General features: G+C 39.5%; 1 protein-coding gene across 1 annotated transcript in view; it reads right to left on the reverse strand.

Moving 5' to 3' along the window:
- Positions 1 to 4626: 4626 nt before the first annotated feature.
- LOC110447746 (ankyrin-1-like) overlaps positions 4627 to 11740 on the reverse strand; it is a 35946-nt gene continuing 28832 nt past the window's right edge. The window contains exon 7 of the mRNA XM_021493639.1: positions 4627 to 4825. Within this exon, the coding sequence (XP_021349314.1) occupies positions 4701 to 4825 (125 nt within the window). The 3' untranslated portion in view covers positions 4627 to 4700. The remainder of the gene's footprint in view (positions 4826 to 11740) is intronic.

The following is an 11740-nucleotide window of genomic DNA, read 5'->3' on the forward strand; positions in this document are numbered from 1 at the left end:
AAATATATTTTTCTTTTGATGTATATTTCTACAAAACTGTAAAGCTAAGCTAGGAAGGAAAAGAAACTGGATGGCCCAGTCAGCATTTGTGACCAGCCATCCTAACCACATCAGAGTCAGCATGTGTGACCAGCCATTCTAACCACATCAGAGTCAGTATGTGTGACCAGCAATTCTAACGACATCAGTCAGTATGTGTGACCAGCCATCCTAACCACATCAGAGTCAGTATGTGTGACCAGCCATTCTAACGACATCAGTCAGTATGTGTGACCAGGCATCCTAACCACATCAGAGTCAGCATGTGGACCAGCCACTCTAACCACATCAGAGTCAGTATGTGTGACCAGCCATTCTAACCACATCAGAGTCAGCATGTGTGACCAGCCATTCTAACCACATCAGAGTCAGTATGTGTGACCAGCAATTCTAACGACATCAGTCAGTATGTGTGACCAGCCATCCTAACCACATCAGAGTCAGTATGTGTGACCAGCCATTCTAACGACATCAGTCAGTATGTGTGACCAGGCATCCTAACCACATCAGAGTCAGCATGTGGACCAGCCACTCTAACCACATCAGAGTCAGTATGTGTGACCAGCCATTCTAACCACATCAGAGTCAGCATGTGTGACCAGCCATTCTAACCACATCAGAGTCAGTATGTGTGACCAGCCATTCTAACCATATCAGTCAGTATGTGTGACCAACCATTCTAACCACATCAGAGTCAGCATGTGTGACCAGCCATCCTTACCACCTCAGAGTCAGTATGTGTGACCAGCCACTCTAACCACATCAGAGTCAGTATGTGTGACCAGCCATTCTAACCACATCAGAGTCAGCATGTGTGACCAGCCATTCTAACCACATCAGAGTCAGTATGTGTGACCAGCCATCCTAGCCACATCAGAGTAAGCATGTGTGACCAGCCACTCTAATCACATCAGAGTCAGTATGTGTGACCAGCCATTCTAACCACATCAGAGTCACTATGTTTGACCAGCCATTCTAACCACATCAGAGCCAGTTTGTGTGACCAGCCATCCTAGCCACATCAGAGTAAGCATATGTGACCAGCCACTCTAATCACATCAGAGTCAGTATGAGTGACCAGCCACTCTCACCACATCAGAATCGGCATCTGTGACCAGCCATCCTACCCACATCAGAGTCAGAATGTGTGACCAGCCATTCTAACCACATCAAAATCGGCATGTGTGCCCAGCCATTCTAACCACATCAAAATCGGCATGTGTGACCAGCCATTCTAACCACATTAAAATCGGCATGTGTGACCAGCCATTCTAACCACATCAGAGTCAGTATGTGTGACCAGCCATCCTAACCACATCAGAGTCAGTATGTGTGACCAGCCACTCTCACCACATCAGAATCGGCATCTGTGACCAGCCATCCTAACCACATCAGAGTCAGCATGTGTGACTAGCCACTCTAACCACATCAGAATCGGCATGTGTGACCAGCCATCCTAACCACATCAGAGTCAGCATGTGTGACTAGCCACTCTAACCACATCAGAATCGGCATGTGTGACCAGCCATCCTAACCACATCAGAGTCAGCATGTGTGACTAGCCACTCTAACCACATCAGAATCGGCATGTGTGACCAGCCATCCTAACCACATCAGAGTCAGCATGTGTGACTAGCCACTCTAACCACATCAGAATCGGCATGTGTGACCAGCCATCCTAACCACATCAGAGTCAGCATGTGTGACTAGCCACTCTAACCACATCAGAGTCAGCATGTGTGACCAGCCATTCTAACCACATCAAAATCGGCATGTGTGACCAGCCATTCTAACCACATCAGAGTCAGAATGTGTGACCAGCCATCCTAACCACATCAGAGTCAGCATGTGTGACTAGCCACTCTAACCACATCAGAGTCAGCATGTGTGACCAGCCATTCTAACCACATCAAAATCGGCATGTGTGACCAGCCATTCTAACCACATCAGAGTCAGAATGTGTGACCAGCCATCCTAACCATATCAGAGTCAGCATGTGTGAATAGCCACTCTAACCACATCAGAGTCAGTATGTGTGACCAGCCATCCTAACCACGTCAGAGTCAGCATGTGTGCCCAGCCACTCTAATCACATCAGAGTCAGTATGTGTGACCAGCCACCCTAACCACGTCAGAGTCAGCATGTGTGACCAGCCACTCTAACCACATCAGAGTCAGCATGTGGGACCAGCCATTCTAACCACATCAGAGTCAGCATGTGTGACCAGCCATTCTAACGACATCAATCAGTATGTGTGACCAGCCATTCTAACCGCATCAGAGTCAGTATGTGTGACCAGGCATCCTAACCACATCTGAGTCAGCATGTGTGACCAGCCACTCTAATCACATCAGAGTCAGTATATGTGACCAGCCATTCTAACCACATCAGAGTCGGCATGTGTGACCAGCTATTCTAACCACATCAGTCAGTATGTGTGACCAGCCATTCTAACCACATCAGAGTCGGCATGTGTGCCCAGCTATTCTAACCACATCAGTCAGTATGTGTGCCCAGCCATTCTAACCACATCAGAGTCAGCATGGGTGACCAGCCATTCTAACCACATCAGAGTCAGTATGTGTGACCAGGCATCCTACCCACATCTGAGTCAGCATGTGTGACCAGCCACTCTAACCACATCAAAGTGAGCATGTGTGACCAGCCATTCTAACCACATCAGAATCGGCATGTGTGACCAGCCATTCTAACCACATCAAAATCGGCATGTGTGACCAGCCATTCTAACCACATCAGAGTCATCATGTGTGACCAGCCATCCTAACCACATCAGGGTCAGAATGTGTGACCAGCCATTATTATCACATCAGAGTCAGCATGTGTGACCAGCCACTCTAACCACATCAAAGTGAGCATGTGTGACCAGCCATTCTAACCACATCAGAATCGGCATGTGTGCCCAGCCATCCTAACCACATCAGGGTCAGAATGTGTGACCAGCCATTATTATCACATCAGAGTCAGCATGTGTGACCAGCCACTCTAACCACATCAAAGTGAGCATGTGTGACCAGCCATTCTAACCACATCAGAGACAGTATGTGTGACCAGCCATTCTAACCACATCAGAGTCAGTATGTGTGACCAGCCATTCTAACCACATCAGATATAGATGGATTTTTTGTGTTTTTGATAGCACCTCTATAAACATTTAAACATAACTTTTACCCTATGTGTTTAACTAGGTACTTTATCAGCACATACCTGGGTCTACAGTACTTTATCACACATATCTGGGTCTACAGTACTTTATCACACATACCTGGGTCTACAGTACTTTATCACACATACCTGGGTCTACAGTACTTTATCAGTACATACCTGGGTCTACAGTACTTTATCTGTACATACCTGGGTCTACAGTACTTTATCACACATACCTGGATCGACATTACTTTATTATACATACCTGGGTCTACAGTACTTTATCTGTACATACCTCGGTCTACAGTACTTAATCAGCACATACCTGGGTCTACAGAACTTTATCAACACAAACCTGGGTCTACAGTACATACCTGGGTCTACAGTACTTTATCACACATTCCTAGGTCTACAGTACTTTATCACACATACCTGGGTCTACAGTACTTTATCACACATACCTGGGTCTACAGTACTTTATCACACTTACTTGGGTCTCCATACTTTATTACTCATACCTGGGTCTACAGTACTTTATCAGTACATACCCGGTTCTACAGTACTTAATCACACATACCTGTGTCTACAGTTATTTATCACACATACCTTGGTCTACATTACTTTATCATACATACCTGGGTCAACAGAACTTTATCAGCACATACCTGGGTCTACAGTATTTTATCACACATACCTTGGTCTACAGTATTTTATCAGCACATACCTGGGTCTAAAGTACTTTATCAACACAAACATGGGTCTACAGTACTTAATCACTCATACCTGGGTCTACAGTACATACCTGTGTCTACAGTACTTTATCACACATTCCTAGGTCTACAGTACTTTATCACATATACCTGGGTCTACAGTACAAACCTGGGTCTACAGTACTTTATCACACTTACTTTGGTCTAAAGTACTTTATCAGTACATACCTGGGTCTACAGTACATACCTGTGTCTACATTACATACCTGGGTCTACAGTACATATCTGGGTCTACAGTACATACCTGTGTATACAGTACATATCTGGGTCTACAGTACATACCTGGGTCTACAGTACATACCTGGGTCTACAGTACATATCCGGGTCTTCAGTACATACCCGTGTCTATAGTACATACCCGTGTCTACAGTACATACATGGGTCTACAGTACATACCCGTGTCTACAGTACATACCCGTGTCTACCGTACATACCTGGGTCTACAGTACATACCTTGGTCTACAGTACATACCTGTGTCTACAGTACATACCCGGGTCTACAGTACATACCCGGGTCTACAGTACATACCCGGGTCTACAGTACATACCCGTGTCTACAGTACATACCTGGGTCTTCAGTACATACCTGGGTCTACAGTTCATACCTGGGTCTACAGTACATACCCGGGTATACAGTACATACCCGGGTCTACAGTACATACCTGGGTGTACAGTACATACCTGGGTCTACAGTACATACCCGGGTCTACAGTACATACCTGGGTCTACAGTACATACCTGGGTCTACAGTACATACCTGGGTCTACAGTACGGACTTTGTAGTAGAAGTAGAGGAAACCACACAGCAAGGAGAGACACAGCACTGTCAGCAAGTTGTTGTACATCGTATCTGGAAGTCTGAGTCAAGGACGAAATACTCTCACATATTCTGTACCGTTATTTACATGTTTACTTTTGACTACATTATGTTATTACCATTTATTGTTTAACATCAAACTCTCTTATAGCATACAGATACAATGACACTGCAAATATTAAAACAGTGATTAAATTAACATTTGACAGACTTAAATTTACACATCCCGGCTTACAAACTCATGTTTCAGCTAACTGGCTCAAGTTAATGTATTTTGGCTTTCTCACTCAAATTTACAAGTTCTGACTAACTGGTTCATGATCCAAACAGGAATGGATCCCTGGCCTTAACCACTGAACCAGTCTGCAAACTAAGTAGTAACGGTTACAAATGTTGAATTCCGATTACTGCCAAAATAACACTTCCACATAAACAAGGCTCCCAGAAGGATCTTGGTGCCCTCAATCATAAGTACTTTTATGAGTTCAATATAAGTTTGATCTTTCCCCTTCATTTATCTTATCTGTTGGATCTATAGCCCTGTCAGCAGTAAATGCATCATGTGGTAACTTGATCAAAATTTCATACAGCTGAGTTTCAGAGTTTTCTTTAAAATTAAGCACAGGATTTATTTCTTTAGAAAAAGCGATTGAAAACTTTAACTATCAATTTCAAAGATGGCTTACTGGTGGCCATCTTACTTTTTTCAGAACATTCTCAAAATGAGACATGCACACTTGAAAAATAGCAAGAACAAACTTTAACTGTCTAAATCAACGATGGCTGTCTGGTTGGTGTTTTGTTTTTCTAATCACTCTCAAAATAACATATACACAACTATGGACCAAAAGGAACCTACATATGAACATTGAGACAGATCTGTCTAGTACTTCTTAGGAAATAGCAATAACAAACTTGAGCTCTCAAAATCCAAGATGGCTGCCTGGTGGCCATCTTGTTTTTCCAATTGGTCCTAAAATGAAACATACACAAATATGGACCAAAGGAAACCTACATAATATGAGAAAGATCTTGTTACACGTTTTAATCACTATCACCCATTGTCTTAACCTACATCTGGTGATGTGACTATCACCCATCGTCTTACCCTACATCTGGTGATGTGACTATCACCCATCATGGCATGTCTTCCAAAATAAATGTAATGACATTAATGTCCAAATCTATGCAGTCTAATCTTTCTTTAGGTAATATATAGATTATCGGAAAATGAATAATGACTTGATATTACAAACATATTCATCAAAAGTACCCATATGACTATTTGGTATTAATGTTCTTTCTTTAACAAATCTCTTATATGCGATTGTTTATCCACAATAAATCCATTCCTGTAAATGAGTATTATTTCAGTAAATTTAAATTGGACGGCTGGCCTTGACTGCCAACCCTGGTTTTGTTTATGATAATTGACATGCGAGTCACAACCCTATACATGGTACAGCTTTGATTTGATTTATTGTATAACATATTGATCAGATATTCCCCCACCCTTCTAGATTTGTCGCTGTAGTAATTAATTGCTGGAGGCATTTCTGTGTCATACAACAACAGAAAAGAAAATGGACACATGTTTTACAGCCTCACCGATGATTAGGATTGATACGTTTGAAGCGATGGGATTCATCCTCGACATGTAGAGATTGCTGGAGTGCTAGGTTACCGCTAAACCCTAGAGCTGATTGATGGTCCTTCATAAACCTTTGTAAGATGTCCTAATAGGGTTAAATCATTATCACATGTTAGTGTGTCACTCACATGCTTTGAAATCAGCTTGTGAAGTCACCAGGTAGGAATCGCTTTAAAACCATCAAACCTATAGTATGCAACAAAGCAGTAAATTCGATTTAGTCTTTTAAATGTTCACTGCGGTTTTATCAAATATGACTCTAAGAAAGCAGGTTTTTATATCAAGTTTAATTAAAGCAAGATATCCCAAAGGGATCTTGGCATTCACCATGGTACCTCCTTCATAGGTTCTATGTCAGATTGATCTGTACTTTTATCTGTGGGATTGAATCATGTTAACTGCATGCACCTTGTGGTAACTCTAGGTCAAAGCTTCATACTGCTGTGTATGACAATGTTCTTTTAAAGTGAAGTTGTCATTTGGCACAATACTTAAGGGAACCTAAATTTGAAATTTAAGAAGATCTGTCAAGTGCCTTTTGCAATTGGGAAAAAGTAAAACTAAACTGGAACTGTTGAAATCCAAGATGTCTGCCTGCTATTCTCAAAAGATAATAGAGCTAACAAGCCTTATCGAACTTTCTGAGTAATAGAGCTAACAAGCCTTACCGAACTTTCTGAGTAATAGAGCTAACAAGCCTTACCAAACTTTCTGAGTAATAGAGCTAACAAGCCTTCCCAAACTTTCTGAGTAATAGAGCTAACAAGCTTACCCAACTTTCAAAGAAACAGAGTTAACAAGCCTTACCAAACTTTCTGAGAAATAGAGCTAACAAGCCTTACCGAACTTTTTGAGTAATAGAGCTAACAAGCTTTACCAAATTTTCTAAGTAATAGAGCTAACAAGCCTTACCCAACTTTCTGAGAAACAGAGCTAACAAGCCTTACCCAACTTTCTGAGTAATAGAGCTAACAAGCCTTACCCAACTTTCTGAGTAATAGAGCTAACAAGCCTTACCAAATTTTCTGAGTAATAGAGCTAACAAGCCTAACCAAACTTTCTGAGCAATAGAGCTAACAAGCTTCACCCAACTTTCTGAGTAATAGAGCTAACAAGCCTTACCAAACTTTCTGAGAAATAGAGCTACTAACAAGCCTTACCCAACTTTCTGAGTAATAGAGCTAACAAGCCTAACCCAACTTTCTGAGTAATAGAGCTAATGAGTCTCAAACCTGCTGCTTATCACACTGCACGTTTTTGCGTATATACAGTAACCTCCCCTTAATTTTGGTTAGAGCGACAGTACAACAACCTGAAATCCAGGGTCGAGTCCAAGTCTAGCCAAGTTGCAATTTTACACTCACAATATTGTAGTAGATTATATTTTATCTTTATTTTTCCCCCCATAAAAACTACTACAAATTATAATTCTCTTTTCAGAAATGATTGATCAAATCTATATTCATGCAGGAAGAAACATTTTCCAATGCCTGGTTAGATTTGGGCAGTGGTATCGGGATCCTAACCCATGAAGCTGTTTTTGTGTTTTAAAAGTCAATGACCTTTCCCCCAAACACTGATTAGATCTGATCTATACAAGTTTTGTATTATTCAGGTATTCTCAAGGCTACGAAACAGTGAAAACAAGACTTAATAACGATGCTATAACAGCTTGGTTAAAGTCCTTTTAATGAAATAACAGTACCAAATGTTTTACAAGAATACCACAAATACTACATAATGTCACATTGTTGAGTCAGGTTGAAACTATGAAGGAAGTTGAGCTTGCCTGTATGGAAATAAGTGCAGGCTATGGTGGTAAGAATCAAGAGGCCACATAGGCATGCATCACTCGCCTGGTATTAATCTCATACTTGTTACCTTAAAAGTGGACTTAAATACAGCCACAGGCAAAATAATTTTTCTTCACTGTAGGTCAATCAAAAAAACATGTGAAAAGATTAAAACATATTTGGCCCCTGTGACCTTGAAAAATGATATCCCTTCATCCCAGAATGCAACTTTGAAAAGGTGTCAAGGTCATTCACATGAACAAAATGTTCAAACCTTTCCTCCAAGCATGCTTCTTGCCATATACATGTATCATCATACTAGCTATTTTTTTAAATTCATAAGTCTTTTAAGTTAATGACATATTTCACCCATGTGACCTTGAATATGGGCAAAGGTCATTCATTTGAACAAACTTGGTAGCCCTTCATTCCAGCATGCTTCTGGCCAGATATCATCACCCTGGGCCTTTTGGTAATTCAGAAGACATTCAAAGACTTCAACATATTTGACCTCCAAGTCCTTGATTATAAGTCAAAGTCACTCTTTTAAACAGACTTGGTAGCCCTTCTTCCCAGCATGTTACTGGCAAGATAGCATCATCATAAACATATTTGACCCCAGTGACTTTAAATAAAGGTCAAGGTAATACATTTGAACAACTTTGTAGCCCTTAATACCAGCATGTTACTGGCCAAATATTATCCACCCTGGGCCTTCTGGTTATTCAGAAGAAGTTGTTAAAAGATTTTAACATATTTGATGGCTGTGACCTTGAAAATGGGCGAAGGTAACTCATTTGAACAAAATTGGTAGCCCTTCATCAAAGCATACTACTGACCAAATATCATTACCCTAGGCCTCTTGGTTATTCAGAAGAAGTTGTTTTAAGTAAAAAATTGACACTGGACAAAGGACAGACACTGACCACGTCATAAGTTCATCTGGCCCTTTGGGTGAGGTAAGCTAATATAAGGAGTGAAAGATAGAATAGATGTCAGGAATACCTGTGTGAAGTTTCATAAAATCAGGTTTAAAAATAGTCGGTAACCTTGGAACAAGTTAAACAATGACAGATGGATGAAAGGACATTTGTATGACCTTTACCCTCCTCAATAGCATCAAAAGAATAATTTCAGAAATAATTCATGAAATATGGCAAAGAACTTAAATTAGGAGTACATAGCCAAGCCACGTTTCCCACCATCATGTATAATGATACCTTAGACCTTTGACCTTGACCTTCAACTTGTCTCTTGATATTAATGTCAGGAATGCTAGTGTAAATTTGGTTGGAAACTTTAGTCAAGAACCTGCAAACAGCTAAATTACCTAATTTTCTTGTCGTCATGTAAAGCATAGCTGACAGAAAATGCTGTGAAATTTGTATAAATCCTCTCCCAGGCTATCAATTATCGCAAGCTAGTGATGGATGTTTAATTATGTAAGAGTATCCCAAAAGATGATAGAACATCTATCATTTATCTGATCAATCTGATTTACTGCTCTAATGCTCCTGTTAGTACAGTTTTTAACTTAATGTACAATGTAGTTTTGCTATTGGTATTTTAAGGTGTAAGAATAAGATATCTATGAAGTATCACAGTGTTTCATACTGCATGTGTTCATACCAGTGTTATAAGGTAGATTCTCACAGGATTCATTTACATGTACAACCAATCTGTCTTGAGTTCAAACCAATTTTCAGGGATAGCTACACAAAGCAACATACTATATATATCCCTGAAATATAACAGTATACACTCGTTGACTGGGTTTAAGGACAACATGTGTTATGTTGACCGAAAACTCAGTCTACAAATGTTTTGTTATAATTTTTTCAAAATTTCTGACGTTTCCAATTTGGATTTATCTTGAAAAAAATCCTGTCCTTATGCGTTGTGCTTCGCTTCAATATACTCTGTTATTAATTTCTCTGCAACTCTGATCACATTCTTGGTGTTTGTACTGTCTCTGTTATTAAGAATTTCATCAATTTCTGCAGCAGTGTATTCCACAAATCTGTCCATGATTGTACATAAGGCAGCCGACATCCATAAACATTGCAGACGACCGGCAGCAGACGTGAGCAATACTTCCTATAGGGATGCCACTATTGGTACATGTAATTGCTTAACGGCGGAAGTTGTAATGGCCGGGAAGTACCGAATAGTAATGAGCTGTGACATAAGCAGTCAACATTTTACTCAAAGCCAGTCAACATTTCGATGTTGACCAGTCAACATTTTTCTGAGGCAAACATTTGGAATTTTAAACTTTTTTCATTATAGAAGAGTATAGAGAATAAAAAGTAAAGGTATAACAATGTTTGATACTGCATGTGTTCATACAGGTTTATTGTAAATGCATTTAAACATTATCATTCATAATATTTTTTTTAAATATTCGTAGCTGTTTATTGGTGAATTATTTGTACGATGACCTAACAATGAGAGGTATTGATTGGTATTACTATAAATGTAAAACAAGCTTCTGTTGTACTTTACCAATCTTTGTCATGTTAATAAGCTTAATGCCACACACAAAGCTGTGGCTACACGACTGTAGCCTAGATACATGGCTTTATTCTAATAGGATTGTCCTCCGATTGTCAGCTCTTTACATTTAGTGGACTATACATGTAATCACGTTTTGATACAGATTGAGTCTTAAAAATACAAAGTTTTTGACTTTGGTTTTTCTAGTATTCATCAAGTTTGTAACATCCGGGCCAACAAGGGTGATTAATATGTGCTGAAATAACTTGTTACATAATTATTATAAAATAAATGAAGTTTATATTCAATGAAAGACCTAGTATTTGTTCTGTCACTTTCCACTGTACTTTTTCAAATGCTTCCACGAACAAAGGCATTTAACTTGATTCAAATATTCAATTTGTGGTTTTACCAGAGATGTGTACAACTTGTTGATAGTGTGCATATTTTCCATCATTCTACAAAGTACAACATGGTATATTTTGCTTTGTTGACTTTTTTCACAAATATTTTTGTCAAAGATCAAATTGTCATCTGTAAAGACAATAGTATAATGTTTGTGGTAAATTTTAATTTAGATGATAACAGTTTCTATTAATATATGTAAAAAGGAGTGAATTTTGAAAAAAAAATTGAAACACACAATTTTTTGCAAAATAATGTCAACAAGAGGCCCAATGGGCCTGCATCGCTCACCTGGTATAAAACTCACACTTGTAACCTTAAAAGTGATCTAAAATAAAGCTACAGGCAAAATATCAGTATTTATGATTAAAATTCGTTCAAAAGACCCTGTTATTTTTTTTTAAAACATTTCACCCCTGTGATTGAAAGTCGAACAAAGTCATTATGTTGAACACATTGTATAGCCTTTCATCTCAGGATGCAACTTGCAAAGTATAAACATCCTGGGACCCATGGTTATTCAGAAGAGGTTGTTTAAAGATTTTAAACAAATTTGACCCCTGTGACCTTGAATATAAGTCAAAGTCATTCACTTTAACAAAC

Source organism: Mizuhopecten yessoensis, unplaced genomic scaffold (assembly GCF_002113885.1).
Source record: "Mizuhopecten yessoensis strain PY_sf001 unplaced genomic scaffold, ASM211388v2 scaffold3577, whole genome shotgun sequence".
NCBI lineage: Eukaryota > Metazoa > Mollusca > Bivalvia > Pectinida > Pectinidae > Mizuhopecten > Mizuhopecten yessoensis.